At 34.7% G+C, this 16354-nt stretch overlaps 1 protein-coding gene across 13 annotated transcripts in view; it reads right to left on the reverse strand.

The window, feature by feature from the left end:
- The window catches only part of MEF2A (myocyte enhancer factor 2A), a 178455-nt gene that overhangs the window by 34094 nt on the left and 128007 nt on the right, over nt 1–16354 (reverse strand). For 9 of the 13 annotated variants that reach the window (XM_073801344.1, XM_073801345.1, XM_019945742.3 and 6 more), the window contains 3 exons: nt 11597–11734; nt 9249–9468; nt 8446–8505 (listed from right to left, as the gene is read on the reverse strand). In XM_073801344.1, the coding sequence (XP_073657445.1) occupies nt 8446–8505; nt 9249–9468; nt 11597–11734 (418 nt within the window). Of the gene's footprint in view, nt 1–8445; nt 8506–9248; nt 9469–11596; nt 11735–11799; nt 11932–16354 lie in introns of all 13 variants that reach the window. The other 4 variants (XM_019945752.3, XM_019945750.3, XM_019945749.3 and 1 more) reach the window with 2 other exon arrangements.

A 16354-nucleotide genomic window follows, 5' to 3' on the forward strand; every position in this document is an offset into this window, starting at 1 on the left:
CTATGAATCTATTTGAGAAGTTGAACTGACATGCAAAGGATTTTGAAAATCTCAAAAGATTCTGAAAAATTCATCCAAAGCAAGGTTCAAGAATTAATTTTATCATATTTGACAAATTTTTCATAAAATCTGACGAACTTTCAGCTGATTATTCAATAAATAGGTAAATAAATAACAATATACTTTAAAAGTCTATAAAATTATGTCATTTGTACAAAGAAGTGAATGAGTTTTCTAAAATTTAAAAAGACCATGGGTTTTAAAATCACTGATGACATATTTACTTGACTCAGTGGAAATTCCTATATGATGAACAACATGGATTCTGTCCATTAGAAACTTATGATCTAAAACAATCATGAGATTCTGGTTCTTCTGTATTCCCTCTCAATCTTTCCTATGTACACAGCCCCAAAGAGGCTACATGTCTCCTTCTCTTTCAGAGACTTCATGTATCCCCATGGCTTCAACCACTGCCTCAATATGACTCTTAAATCTGTAGTTCTGCTTTGTGTCTCCTAATTTCCAATCCACATGCAACTACCTGGTGGGCACTGTTCCCCAAATATGCTGCTGTCATTTCAAACTCAACCTGTTTTAAACACCTGTACTACTGTCATCCTCCATCACTTCCATCCCCACTTTCACAGAGCTATGAAGCTTTGCTATTCTTTCTTTATAATGCCTTTCTCCTTACCCATCTCTTCTTTTTAACTGCCACTGCCTCTGCTATAATGCAAATCCTTATTACCTTCACTCAACCCATATCAACTCCAAGAGCTTGCTGAGCTCTTTCTAGTCCAGTGTATTTTTTTCTCTTTCTCAACATGTTTTTAAAAAAGTGAAACTGCTGGATTTGGGCAATTTTACTTTATGCTTGTTCTTTGAAAAGAGGCCCAAAGTTAAAAAGAGTTCCCGAAGTCATCTGAATTACAGTATTATCTGAGTATTAAATGTAAATTCTCAGTAGAGAAATTTACCTAGTAAACCATAAGCAATAAGCAGATTGCCTCCATGAAAGATATATACAATCTACAATACATACAAAACTAGCAGGTTTTATTTGGACGATAACATAGATAAAATATAAAAAATCACTTTACAAGGAATAAAACAAAAGAATGCTCAATTTACTATAATAATTTTATGACTATAGATGTACCATATCAATATAGCATCACAGAAAGTTCAGAAACTAGAAAACAGGAGGGAAAACACATACTTCCACTATTCTAACAAAACTATTACAATGATTTTGGATTTCTTCTTTTATCTTCCATGTGTATATTTTTTGCATAGTTTTAAATCACAACTAAAAATTGGAATTCAGTTGAAATTTTTAATTTACTTAATTTTTTTACTGTTGAATATGTTGATATTTTCCTATTATTCCCTACTATAAATAAAGTTGCAATGAACCTTTGCATAGTCTGATTGATTTCTTTAGGAGAGATTCCTAGAAATGGGATTACTAGGCTTAGAGGAAAACAGGTTTTTATGACTACTGAAACATCTTGTCAAAAACTTTCCAGAACGACTGTTACTAATTTCCAATGCCACAAACACATAACCAGATCATCAGTTTCACCCACCTTCATCAGCTTTCCATGTCACAATAAAAGTGGTAATAGTTGGCAATTACTAGGTGAGGTTGTTGTGTTTTTTTTGCATTTTTATTTGAATCTCATGATTACTATCAACGATGAACATGCTTTTCAATTTTTAAAACACTAGTTGGGTTTCTTTTTTGAATTGTACATTTAAGTACATTAAATGCCTATTCATTTATCAAATATTCCCCTAGATGTGGCCTGTATTTTATTTCACTTTTTCTCTTAAGAATGAGGAAAATCTATTATCTCACATAAGACTTGGGGAAAAGTGGTTGCAGGCTCAGTGCCTTCAACAGCTCAACACAGAGGACCCAGTCTTTCCAGCTTTCCACTTTGCCATCCTCAGCTTGTTGGCCTGTCCTTTTATACTGACTCGCTTCATGATCTCAAGATGAAGCTGCATATCTAGCTGCCAATGCAGACAATAATGTTCAAAGATTCAAAACGCTGCCAAATCTTTGTGAGTGTGAATGTATGGGTGTGTGAACTTTCTTCTCTCTAGATTTCAGAATTAAGAGTATAACTACAATGTACATTACATTCTCATAGCTTTAAAAGTGCCTCCACATTTGTGATTATAATTATTTTATATCAAAGTATTATATTTATTTTAAAAACTTTTAATATAATACATATACAGAAAGATGTATAAAACAAAAACTTAAAAGATTAAGGATTTATCATATGAACCATGTAACCATAGAACCCCAAAGAATATTGCTAGTTTCTATAATTGGGCCCCAAAAATACTCCTATTGTTCCACCTACAAAGTGGCATATATCATGACTTTTACAGTAACTTCGTGTTTTTTATAGTTTTACCATCTACCTACACAGACATCCTTAAAACTATAGCTTTGCTCATCTGCTTTTCAAACTTTATGTAGATAGAATCATTTAGTATTTGCATCTATCTTCTTTCATTTGTATTAGTTTGGTGAAATTCATCCACGTTGTTGATTACTGCCATAGTTCCTTCATTTTCATTGCAGTACAGTATTACTTCATGTAAAGGTACTATCACATATTCATCCACTCTACTACTGACAGAAATCTGAATTATTTCTAGATGCTGGCTGTAACAAATAATGCCATGCACATTCTTTTACATATCTCTTGGTGCTCATGGTGCATATATGCATTTCTCTAGTATATAACTGTGAGAGAAAATGCTGGGTCATGGAATACACATATTTACAACTTTAGTAGATAATGTCAAAATGACTGCACCAATTTGTACTGCCATCATCAGTGTATGAGAGTTTGGGCTTTTCCATACCCTTGTTAACACCTGGTATTATCTATTTTGCTTTAGCCGTTCTGGTGGGTACTTAATGCTGTCTGTGGTTTTAATTTTGCATTTCCTTGATTACTGAATCAAGCATCTTTTCACACATTTATTAGACACCTGGATAGCTTCTTTTGTGAAATGTCTGTGTTCTCATACACATAAAGACTTAAATTTCTCTTAAAGCACAGCTTTAACTGTATCCCACATGGGTTCTAAAGGGCTTCTTGAATCTATGGCTTGATGTGTTTTGTTAGGCTTGGAAAATTCTGTGATTATCTCTTCAAATACCACTTCTGGCCAATTTTCTCTCTTTTTGCCTCTGGGACTCCAATTTTAAGTATGTTAGACCTTCTCACTGTATCCTCTAGGTCTTACTCTTCTTTTGAATTATCCATCCTTTTATGTCTCAAAAATTCTGAATATTGTTCCTGTCTTTTAGTTCACCAATTCTCACTTTTGCTTTGTCTAATTTGTTATTAAACCCATCCTGTCAGTTCTTAATACTCTTACTTTTTTTAGTTCTAAAATGTCCATTTTTAAAGTTTCCAGTTCTCCGCCAAAATTCTTAATCTATTTTTTATCTTCCTGATACAGTAAATATTGTTATGTTAAAGTTAAAGTCTGTGCCTAATAACTCCAAGTTCTGGAGTTCCCAGGAGGCAGGTTCTACTGTCCATTTTTTTCCACAGGCTTTCATTTATGTTGTACTGCTCCTGACTGTGCCTAGTTAGTAATCTGCTTGTATGTCAAGTACAAATAATAAGGCCTGGGATGGTGTTTTACCCTTATATTATTTTTCTAAAGAGTATTTGCCTTCCCAGGCATCCTGGGGACCCTAACAATATATCACCATAATCTAACTTCAAGAAGTGGGATGATGCAAATAGGAGATGTAACTACTATGAGGGACTGATAACCTCTGATTCATGCTACTTCTAGGGTCCAGCCTTTTAGGGACTCAATCCAAAGTGAGAAGAATATACTAGGCCCTCCCAATTCTTTGTGGGCCCTGGGCTCACCTCTTTGAGTCTCTGTCTTTGTCATTCCCTGGATCTTGAGCCAATAATTCTTCATTACCTTATTAGCTCTGAAATGCTTTCAAGCAGATTTAAAAAAATACTCTGCCTAGCATTTCTAGTTGTCCTCAGAAAAAGAGTTGGTCCAAATGACCAAGTCTGCTCAAATGACCTGTCTTTCCCAAAATATGTTTTATATAACACTAATTCTGAAAGATGCTTTTTCATGAGGAAAATAAAAAGGAAGGGTTCTACTGTGAAATCGCTTTGAGTAACCATGTTTAAAGATTCACAAAACAGGTTAGCATTTTAAAGGCTCTGGTAAGTCCTACAGTAAAGAAACTGGTTTAGTTTTATTTAGCACAAGGTTTGCCAAACACATAGGTAAGTCCTTCTTTTCATATGGTTCCAGGAAACATACTTTGAAAAATGTAGATAAGAAATCATATCCACAGTTCTTAATATATTTTCTTCTAAATTTCTCTGGGAATTTAAAAATGTTTAATCTTTTCATTCATAAAGACTTTAGGCATAAAATTGAGTTTAAACTATTTTTCCAAACTACTAAACCAAAATGGCACCATTGTTGAAAATGGGCTAAAATACATTATTTGACTCTTCTTCACAAAAAAATAACGCTGGTCCGGGAGGATCCCATATGCCACGGAGCAACTAGGGCGTGTGCCACAACTACTGAGGCCGACACGCCTGGAGCCCGTGCTCTGCAACAGGAGAGGCCACTGCCATGAGAGGCCTGCGCACTGCATCGAAGAGTGGCCCCCACTCGCCGCAACAGGAGAAAGCCCACGCGCCGCAATGAAGCCCCAACGCAGCCAAAAATAAAAATAAATTAATTAATTTAAAAAAAAAACAAAAAACACTTCTAAAATACCTATGACAGGCCATTTATTTTGGGGCGGGGAGGGAAATTTACAGCAAGAAACACTTTAAACCCATGTATGCTATAAGTACTGCACAAAAATAATTACTTCCATTTGGTACCTGAATTAAGTGATACACGATGTCTAGTTAGTTGAATCTGAATTCTGAGGTGGCACATGTTAAAAAGCAGTTATAACAAAAATGTCACCTAGGATATAATCCAACCAAGCAGAATTACATCTAGCACAGGTTAAACAGGTATATAAGAGTATGAATCAGTGAAGAATCAAGACATTCGATCTTGATATAAGTCTGAGGTTATACTGTGTTATAAGATTGTTATAAGAAATAGATTTATCATAGAACTACCATACGACCCAGCAATCCCACTACTGGGCATATACCCTGAGAAAACCATAATTCAAAGAGTCATGTACCAAAATGTTCATTGCAGCTCTATTTACAATAGCCAGGACATGGAAGCAATCTAAGTGTCCATCAACAGATGAATGGATAAAGAAGATGTGGCACATATATACAATGGAATATTACTCAGCCATAAAAAGAAACGAAATTGAGTTATTTGTAGTGAGGTGGATGGACCTAGAGTCTGTCATACAGAGTGAAGTAAGTCAGAAAGAGAAAAACAAATACCGTATGCTAACACATATATATGGAATCTAAGGAAAAAAAAAAAAGGTCATGAAGAACCTAGGGGTAAGACGGGAATAAAGGCACAGACCTACCAGAGAATGGACTTGAGGATATGGGGAGGGGGAAGGGTAAGCTGTGACAAAGTGAGAGAGTGGCATGGACATATATACACTACCAAACGTAAAATAGGTAGCTAGTGGAAAGCAGCCGCATAGCACAGGGAGATCAGCTAGGTGGTTTGTGACCACCTAGAGGGGTGGGATAGGGAGGGAGACGCAAGAGGGAAGAGATATAGGAACATATGTATATGTGTAACTGATTCACTTTGTTATAAAGCAGAAACTAACACACCATTGTAAAGCAATTATACTCCAATAAAGATGTTAAAAAAAAAGAAATAGATTTATCTCTGTGTGGATGTAGTAATAGAAATAGACTTTTAAGTAACTCACTAAGCACTTAAATATTTTAATACTTACTTGAATCTTAAATTTTTATAAAAATTCATGTTCACTAATCATCATCATTAATGTGATTATTAACACTATTAGCACTAAACATATTAAAATAGTTGCCTATGACTGGGGAATGGAGGGTGTGGGGAGAGGAAGAGAATGGGAGTGGAATAGAGGTATAAAGGGAAAAGTGAATAACATTCTGAGAAATGCTTTGTGCAAACCATTGAATATGTGCCATGATCTGAGGAGTGTGACTAATGTGACCCTCCAAACCTGATGGCCTAGAAAGGGGGGAAGGAAGCTTACAAAAGAAGAAAGATAAATTTAAAAAAAAGAAATAAAAGCAACAGGATTAGATTATATGTAGAAGGTCAAATTAGGATGACAAAGTCTGAGTCTGAAATTACCAAAGGGAACACAGAAAATTGAACAAAGACAAAGTCTAGATTTATAGTTGCACGGCAGATAAGAAAGAATAGTATAAAAGCTTTAGGGAAGTGTGGAGAGTACAAAACCCAAAAAAGAACAAAAAGAGAACTGAAACACTTGTTTGATAGGAGGAAGAGCCATGTTTATCAAGCCAGAGGTATGAGAAAAAAAATAAAGGCAAAGGGAAAACACATTAGAAATCTTCAAATAGTTAAACCCCATTAAATAAAAATAACTTTGGAAATAACACCAAGAGCTAGTCAAAATTAACATTAAATAAAACAGAAATTATTGATTCCAGCCATAACCAGGTTGCAAAGTAGAAGGGAGAGCAAGATGCATAGTGCTGGAAGAATAAAAGCATATGGGAAGGGACTTTCCTGGTGGCGCAGTGGTTAAGAATCTGCCTGCCAATGCAGGGGACACAGGTTCGATCCTTGGTCCGGGAAGATCCCACAGGCTGCAGAGCAACTAAGCCCGCGCACCACAACTACTGAGCCTGCGCTCTAGAGCCCACGCGCCACAGCTACTGAAGCCCACGTGCCCTAGAGCCACACGCCACAACAACTGAGCCAACACGCCACAACTACTGAAGCCCATGCACTCTAGGGCCCGCGTGCTGCAACTACTGAGCCCGTGTGCTGCAACTACTGAAGCCCGCACCCCTAGAGCCCATGCTCCACAACAAGAGAAGCCACCGCAATAAGAAGCCTGCGCACCACAACGAAGAGTAGCCCCCACTCGCTGCAACTAGAGAAAGCCCACATGCAGCAACAAAGACCCAATGCAGCCAAAAAAAAAATATTTAAAAAAAAGCATATGGGAAAATGCAATATAAAGAGAGTATACGGGCACGTAAACAACTAAAATAGAGCTGAAAAGAAATAAACTATAAATATTAGGAAATACACATACAAGGATAGCAGTCCTAATGTATAACTGGTAAGACCTTAATGAATTTTTCCACATTTAATTATCTGTTAATAAAATATCCCACAACAGGTCTTATCTGTTTAATTCCATTAAAACAGCAATTAATACAATGCCAGATACAATTAGGTATTTATTCCTACTTTAGGTCACTACATGTTTTGTAACTTGTCTCACTCAATAATGTCCATTTATTTCTTTCTCATCATTTTAAATTATTCAATCATCTCCAAAATTTTCTTAAGGCAGAAGCTCCTCACATTTTTGGAATAAATGGGTTGAATATATGTAATAGGGAATTTTTCCTATAAGTGATCTGTTTTCAGATGTGTCTTTGAACACACAATATCTAGAAGCAGGGAGGGAATTACTGCCCTTGTTTTCAGATAAAAATGATGATAACTGTGATTATCACAGATAAAGAGACCAAGACGACTAAATGTGATGATAATCCAAAGGGACACAGTTATTCTTGTGACTCTTTGACATACATGCCATGTTTTTGTAATGTTAAGATCACAATCTATCTTTACCAGCACTTCAGGGCTAGGCAGACAGACACATTTATGACATGTTTAAACTGCTAGTCATCTTGGCAGGGGTCCCAAAGCAAAAGAGCCAATCTGGCAGCAACCACAACAAAATGTGAATGTTCTACATGTGACTACCAAAACAGATCCTTCAGAGACAAACTTCTCAATTCTCTTTGTGTCTCTAGAAGTAGGCCCACCATTTCTTCCTATTGCAATTTCTCTGAAAACATTTCACACAATTGTAAGATACAGCAGTCTGCTAACAGTCTAACTCTGGTAAGGATAGATGACACAGAAAGCTTCTCCATAAGAAACTGTCTTGATGTAAAAATTGTATTAAGGCAATTTAGTCTTTAGAAAAGAACAATGTCTGCTATGAAGGAGGCACTCAATAAATATTTGAATGAATGAGTAACTGAATGTAAGGCCAAGGTATGAGGAATAACACAGGGATATGAAAAAATGTTAAGTATTAGTGAAAGCACTAATTAAACAAAGCGCAAAGGGACATGTCTACTCTAGTCATATATCCCCATATTTTCCTCTTCATTTGGCAGAAGGCCTTGTTTGAGGTAAAATATTCCTTTTATCTCAGATAGGACAGATGCTTACAAAGTAAAACAGTAGGAATTCACTCACCCACTGGGCTGCTTCCAGCTCCATTTGGCACTGTGAGGTCTGAAGTGCTCAACATCCCACCTAACAACATTAGAGAGAGGAGAGAGGGAATGTGAATTGGCTCTCCTTATCTGAGTAAAGAGGAATTGAACAGAGGTAACTCTCACTCCATTCCTAAAAAACACAAAAATAAAAACTAGCCCAGTTTGAATTTGGCGTTAACGTGTAATATGACGTAGTCAAATATACAGTCACTCGCCTATCAAGCTCTGGACATGTCTGCCTTCTTGTGTATCAATACCAAATGGTGCATATTGATAAGAATGGGGGGAGTACTAATGGAATGCTATAAAATCTAGGAATAATGGGAGAGGAGACACTGCATTACACACAGTGATGCAGTAAATGCACCGAAAATTTCTGCTGAATTAATGAACAAATCAGACAGGGGGAGATGGAGAAAATGCTCTAACTCCAATCAGGTGAGTCATCTCTCCACATTTTTAACACGAATGGCTCACCCTCAATTTTAAATCTTTGCCCATGATATCCTAAATAAATTTTCTGCCTGTCTAGTATGGCTTTCCCATGATAAGGAAAGCTTTCCCAGGATAAGGAAAGCTTTATTTGTTCCACAAAGCCTAGTACAAGGCTAGAGCCACAGATTTTCAAAATAATACTTTAAAACGGAGGCAATTATGTAGTAGTGACTCTTTGCTCATCAAAGCAATAAAATTAAGAGTAGCAGAATAAGAAACTGTTTATGTTAGCAATTAGATTTTTCTTTCTTTTGAAGAATCGGAAGAATAAATATCAGGACATACCTGCACTGCCAGTACTTGGTGGTCTCTGAGGGGCTCCAGGGGATACATTTCTATGTAATGTGGCTTGAGGTGGAGAGAGCATGTTTGAATCTGCTAATGTTGAGCTGGCTGCCAAAGATGGGGACACAAGTGAACTCGCTGGGTTAGTGTAGGACAAAGCACTAGGGCTGGTCACAGGGACTGTGACAGACATTGAGAAGTTTTGAGGTGGCAAACCGGGCTGTAAATAAAGAAAAAGGAAGAGAAAACTGTTAGTTTCATTTTCATCTATATTAAATTTGATAACTTACGAACTTTAATTTGATAAGGTAACACTAGTTACTAAAAGCAGAGGATGGGGATAGGTTCTTACTAAATCAATTTGCAGGTTTAAGCTATTTTCTTTACAATTATATTTGGACATGAGAATGTTTAACATGAACATTTTCAATTTCCATTTTTTATATATTAATACATATATACTAGTATAATGTATATATTATGTATTTCAAATATTCAGAGATGAAAATGAAAGGTCAGAACCTGATATTAGAGTTGTGTTGTCATTTACACATTATAAAATACATCATTGTTACCAAGAAAGCATAAATTAGCACTTAAATGCAAATCAGTTTAGTAACATTACATTTCTATTGGGAGATTCCAAATATAACAAAAGGGGAAAAGTATGTACATATATTATAAACTTCATACATCAAGTTTGCCCTGGTCTGATTTAATTCACTAACATTCTTAATGGACAAAACTAAAAAAAAAAAAAATCACGTTTTATATATATAACACAATGCAATGAGTATAATAAAAATGTAAAAAAAAACTAAACAAAATTAACTACTGGCAAGTTATCTTTAAACTGTATAAAGATTAAATTACAAATATTGTTATCTTATTTCCCTCCAAAATATTCCATAGTTCCTTAAAAATAATATTTTCTATTTTCCTCTTGCATTTCCTCCATAGACCACTTATACTTGTCAACCATGATAAATAACAATCCTCTTTATAATTTAAAGTGAGAGAAAATAGAAAACTTTCCTCTCCCTACATTTTAAAACAGTGATTTGCAAAGTAAGGTAACACTGCTAATTCAAAGTTGAAAGAATGTAAATAATTATGTACTTTATTCAATAGTTTATTTCAGGTAGAAAATAACTCATTAAAAAGTATAAAACAATGGATACATGATAAAATGTTTTCAAAGGTAAAGCAATTTTACTTAAACAATGCTTTTGCAGCTTAACATTAACTGCAAGGTCACCAACATCCATATGAGTTCAAAAGGGATTTTTTTTTCAGTTGTTTTGTTTCTTAAGAATGGTATTAGCACAAAAAATACCTCCTTAAATCTGTTTTCCATGGGCTTCTTCTTATAGCATAGGACTACTTTGAAGAAATAATCCATGATGCATACTTTAGGGCACAGTTTTAAAAGAATTAACTCTGGTAATGAAAGAAATATCAGCATTGGAACCAATTTGTTCCACAAAGCCTACAACACATATGTAGTATTCTGGATATGTATCCAGAATAACTGTCTTAAGCAGCTCTTGCCAGTGGTGCTTCAATGAGAACTCTCTGAAGAACTATCAAAAGAGTATGAACTCAAAGAAGTACTGTTTCACTACGGTTAAATGTGTGAGCATGGAAAAACTTTAAACCAACTATTTGTTTTGTAACCAGTTTAAGAACACTGCTTCCTTAAATTAAAATCGAGCCAAGGCTGTCTTCCTCAATACCTAGTGTTAAGAAAAGAATAGGAATTTGGAGGTACTGTCACCAAATAGTTTGGGGACATTAACAAAGAGCCAAATAGTAAGCTACTATTACAGCAACTGTATAAAATAATTAAAGATAATTTTGAAACGCCACATTTTATAATAAATCCAGCCATTTTACATTTTATAGTCTCAAGATCTACTTAAGTACATGTAATATTTTAAAAGTTATCAGAGGGAGAGGGAAGTCTCATATGCACCCTGTATTTAAAATCATGGAAATTTAAACCTGGAAGGGACCTTAAAAAACTATGTGAGCCAACTCACTCACTTTACAGATGATGAAATTGGAATCCAGGATGCCCTATCCAAAGACATGGGGACAGTAAGTAGCAGAGCTTGTATTAGGATGTTTTCTCTTCACTTCTATGTTTAAGACACTCAAGATCGAAGATGTACCATTGTAAGATTTATGCAATTTTATTTTGAAGTTCTATAAAACCAAAAGAAATTAATAAAATACTTTTCCCCCTTCTACTTACTGCTGTCATCACCCACTACGAAAATAAACAAGATGTGTTGTCTATCTCTTCATGCACAAGATAAGATCACAAACCATACTTTAGTACTCACTGCGATTTTATGATTCCGCATCATATTATCAAATTCCTCATTAATTTTTTTATATTTTTCTTCTGTATGTGGAGTTAGCACATAGGAAGTATCAGGGTCTGGGCTGTCGCACCCTCTGTGTTCCTTCTTGTTCAGAGCCTAAATAATGAAGTTAACAAAAAGGATCAACAAATAAAAAGTAGAGGTAAAATAAAAGTACTTACAGGGCCTCGTTTGAAAATAAAATCACTATCTTCATTTAGTTTGCTGAATCTGTCCTCCGAGAGTGGACTGTGCTCAAAGTAATCGTCAGCATCAGGGCTCTCACAACCATTAAGGCCTTTCTTTCTTAAAGTCTGAAATACAATTGGAAAATTCACACACAAATGATACTAACTTGCCATGAGTTTTTTCTGTAAAATCTATTATGAGAGCACAGACTGAATGAACTGGGTAATACAAGAGCCACTGAAATGGTTTTAAATGATCACAATGCACTCTAAGTCTTCAAATAAAGTAAACCTTAGATATAAGCAAAATTATGTTCCCATTATACATTAAGAGAAAAGAAATATTTATATATTTGGATTCTTCCTTTCCTAACTTCCTAGAGAATACTAAATTACTCACTGCTCTGACAGTTACAATCCAAATCTGATTACAGCCTGATCAACATATCTGATAGGATCAATGAGTGTGAGACCCCGAAATACAAATATATCAAGATGATATATATATATAAAGTTACCTTTATAAAATGAACATTTCAGCAACTTCATCTACTGACATTCCTTTCTGCCTGAGAGTTTATCCCATTCAACAGAAAGAATAGGCTCAATATCCCAATAATTTCATTCCTAATTTGTTCTTAAATACTGTGATTTTACTACATAACTCTGAAGTATAAAAACTCGAATACTTATTTACATATGACAGTAATGACCCTTTCCTACGTAGAATGTACGTATCGTTAGTGACTTCACATATCTTTAAATTTTGTAAAAAAAACTAATTCAGCATGATCTTTTCCACACTTTGCTAGCTCTTTCTACAGAGTGCCTTCGTGGATTGATTTAGTCCACTGAATTGACTTTCTGGAGAATTTTCTTGAGTGTTATCAAAGTATCCCCTGGACCATATTGACTCTTTTCCTTTCTTCTTACTTTGGGGTACAAATTGGTTGGTTTTCTGAGTTTTAATTTTTTTAATTAAAATCATCACAAAATGACTTGTTTAGTATTTATAAGAATACACTTAAAACCAAGGGCTTGATAATCTATAGAATATTAATTCACTTACAGACTAAGTTTTTAAAAATCCTGATGGGTCTTATTTTAAAGTAGAATTTTGGGGTTCAACAACTTAGATAGCTTTGAGACTTGCTGATTTTCCAGCCAACCACAGAGGAGTTTTAGGAAGTTAAAATTCTCCAAGTAAGCCTACCTATTTAGGTTAAGAAATATTTGAACAATAGATTAGTACTAGATGAGTGCATTTGTAAATGATTATTTATATTAGATTTAAGGTATATTTTAAATTAATTCATAATAATAGATCTTGGTATCCTTTAAAACATGATTTACAATAATTATGAACGCTATTTTACTCTTTTTTTTTTTTGAAAGAACATAAACACACAATACATTAAGATTTGAGAATTTTTTCTTAATTTCTCTTAAGTCTATTTTAAAATTTCACTTCACTCGATTTTTTTTTTTTTTGCATGCTTAAAGGATCATAAGAAATCAGTGGTATAGCTGTGTTAGCTTCTCAAATTGCTTGGCATGCACTAGGAATCCCATACACAATGCCTGAAACTCCCACCACAACACAATCACTAAACATGAGCATACAGCAAACACTACACCTATTTCCCCAATATCAGCCCCATGGCTCTAAGTTCTATGGGTCTAAGTAATCACATGAACTTTTATGTGTACTTAGCCATAAAAGGTCCTGTTGTTTAGAACTAAAAGGTGGACACGTATCCTCCCCCATTCGTAGTAGCAAGTTCTGCTTGCCAAAGCTCTGCAACTTGCTATCAGCAATGAAGATGTTAACACTCAGAATACTGGAACACAGTGAACTCTTATAACCAACACAGCTCTAGAAACAGAACAAATATAGTAGTCGCCTACACACAGATTTTATCATGAAGCTGATTTATTCTAGCCTGAAATCTCTGGATATTTTCCCCTCATATTCATATATCTTAAGACTAAGTAATTCACAGCCTTGCTCTTCCACTAATAGCAATCACCAAGTATGGTCTCTGAACATTTTTAAATTACAGAAGAAAAAGAATATGGCCTTTGTTTAGTAATTACACAAAAGTTTTATCCTACAACAGTAGGGTTAACTCTACTTGTACCCAAGAGGAAGAATAGTGCTCTGGTATCTCCAGCTCTGCAAGTCTTCACTTTAGAGGGGGTTCCTGTCATTGTGAGAGAATTTAAGAGGCTGTATCAGCTCTGCAGATAACAAGCTAATGTACCTCTGTTGGATATCCAACTTGTGTCTTCTTATCACAAGAATATGAAGAGTTGTTTTGAGGACCCAACTACCATAAAAAGACTTTTTCTGTCTTCTTTATCTTACCACATAGCATAATAGTAAAAGTTTCTCCTGTGTCACTGGTACTAACAAGTGGAATGCTGTATCTATTAACAAGGCCAGGCGAGGCATATAAGAAACAGGCTAGCTTCAGTTTTCTTACGTGCTTCAAGTTAGCCACAATAAAAACACTTGCTCAATGAAGAAAACAGTCTGAAAGGTCACCACTAAGGAGGAATCTGCTTTTAAGTGGGAAAATATTCAAGAGTATTAGCACTGTGCACTCCCTATAGCTATTACTGATGATTATAATGTTCCACTCTTAAGTAAACAGGACTTTAAAAGTACTTTATTCTTGTACATGTGATTGACAGTTTTTCAGTGCCATTATGGCAAACTTAAGGGGGAAACTCCATAGTGCCAAAATAATTTCATATTTCAGGGGCGTATACCATTTAAGTTGATGTATCCCAGTTGCTTTTCTTAAATAACTGTATTCTGAAACACAGATTATGAATTGCTAAAGGGACCAGTGGTGATGAACAATTAAATTATTAATCAGTTTAAGCTGACTTGATACAACCTGTTCTGTGTCCTTCAAATCAGTGTTCCAAACATGTTTAAAGATTCTAACTAGCAAGCTTACATGAAATCATAAAATTAGTATACCTACAATTTTCATTAGTCCATTTCTATAGAAAACAGAAATTTTATTTTTGGAGGGTCAGTTAAACATGTTTAAAAAGACAATCATTTCTACTTGTCACAACAAAGTTAAACTCTGTTAGGATTTTAATAGCCTTTCTTTTTGTGATTTTGGGAAATTTTACGTAGGTTTTAAATAATGAATGCCCTTAGCTAACATTTACCTTCAACATTAGTTACATAGAGACAAATTGTGAAAAAATTTTAAATGGATCAAAAAATAATTGCTAAGTGTCTTTAATCTAAAACAATGCATCTGTTAGGACACATCCTCCCAGGTTATCTGATTCTTTGTGGTTTGTGCCTGTCTTCAAGCTATTTTACAACTCTGTAGATAGAAGTTTATTTGTAGAAAGCTGATAGTAATGCAAATAATTAGGGTCTATAGACACGCAAATAGATTCTGTCTGAAGGAGGTTTCAACTGACCTCTTTCCTCACTGTGGAAGATGTCAATTTTGCACCTATGAAGAAAATTCATTTTGTCTTCTTGATGGGCTTATGCATTTCTCTAATCTTTGGATTTACCTTTAACCAGTTGCAACATTTTATTCTTGTTCCCTGAGTAATTAATGAGTTAAAAGTATTGACTCATGTTCATTTTATAGCTGCCTAAGAATCATGATTTTACCTTTTCTGAAAAAAAATTGTTTAACAGTTGTAAGAGTGAAACCACCCTTGACTCGTGATTCATAGCAGATCCAAACTCAGGGGGAAAGTCTGCTCTTGTTAGAACTTAGTATTGGATTGTATATCGGTTTTTAAAGAAAAAAGCAATGTGCTGTTTGTTATTTAAAATTTTTGAAAATATTTAATTGTCTGATTAATAATCTGTACTAATTTATTATGGTATCAAAAATTAAGGAAATATGATCAGAGAAGGATTATGACCTTTCAATTCTCTTCAAGAAGGACAATAATCCTTAATTTTTGTGACAATTCATAAATGAAATATTATTCATATCACAGTATTAAGAGTGTAACCATCTAAAACTGCAAACCCCACAATCTCTTGAAACAGGGTTCCTCTCCATCTGAAGCTAACGAGTTCCAAAGTAAAATTCAAGCTGTTGGGGAAGAGTAGGTAATGTTTTGCCTGTAAGCATTTCCAGGGAGAAGGGATCCCTACATGACATCTAAACTTTCTGAGCTGGATACGCCCAAATTAAACTTACAAGTAAGAGGATGTTTTCTTTTTGGTTTTGGTATTAATTAAATCAGTTTTACCCAAATGAAGAGTAACTTAAAGACTTCTACCTACTGATTAAAGACCTCATAGGTAGAAAGGCTCTTAAATTTAAGATTTCTATACCAACTTAAGGAAAAACATTAAAAAACTGAAATTTAGTGGGTATCCTGGCTAGAACTTCCATTTAGGTTACATCCATCTTTATTCTTTGACTAGGTTATTTTACAATTCTGTAGAGATGGATATCAGTTTAAAAGTATCAGAAAACTCACAGTAACTGCAAATAATTCCTGTTCACAGAAATTGTTTTCTGTGGAATGTCACTGATTATCA

This window comes from Tursiops truncatus, chromosome 2 (assembly GCF_011762595.2).
Source record: "Tursiops truncatus isolate mTurTru1 chromosome 2, mTurTru1.mat.Y, whole genome shotgun sequence".
Lineage (NCBI taxonomy): Eukaryota > Metazoa > Chordata > Mammalia > Artiodactyla > Delphinidae > Tursiops > Tursiops truncatus.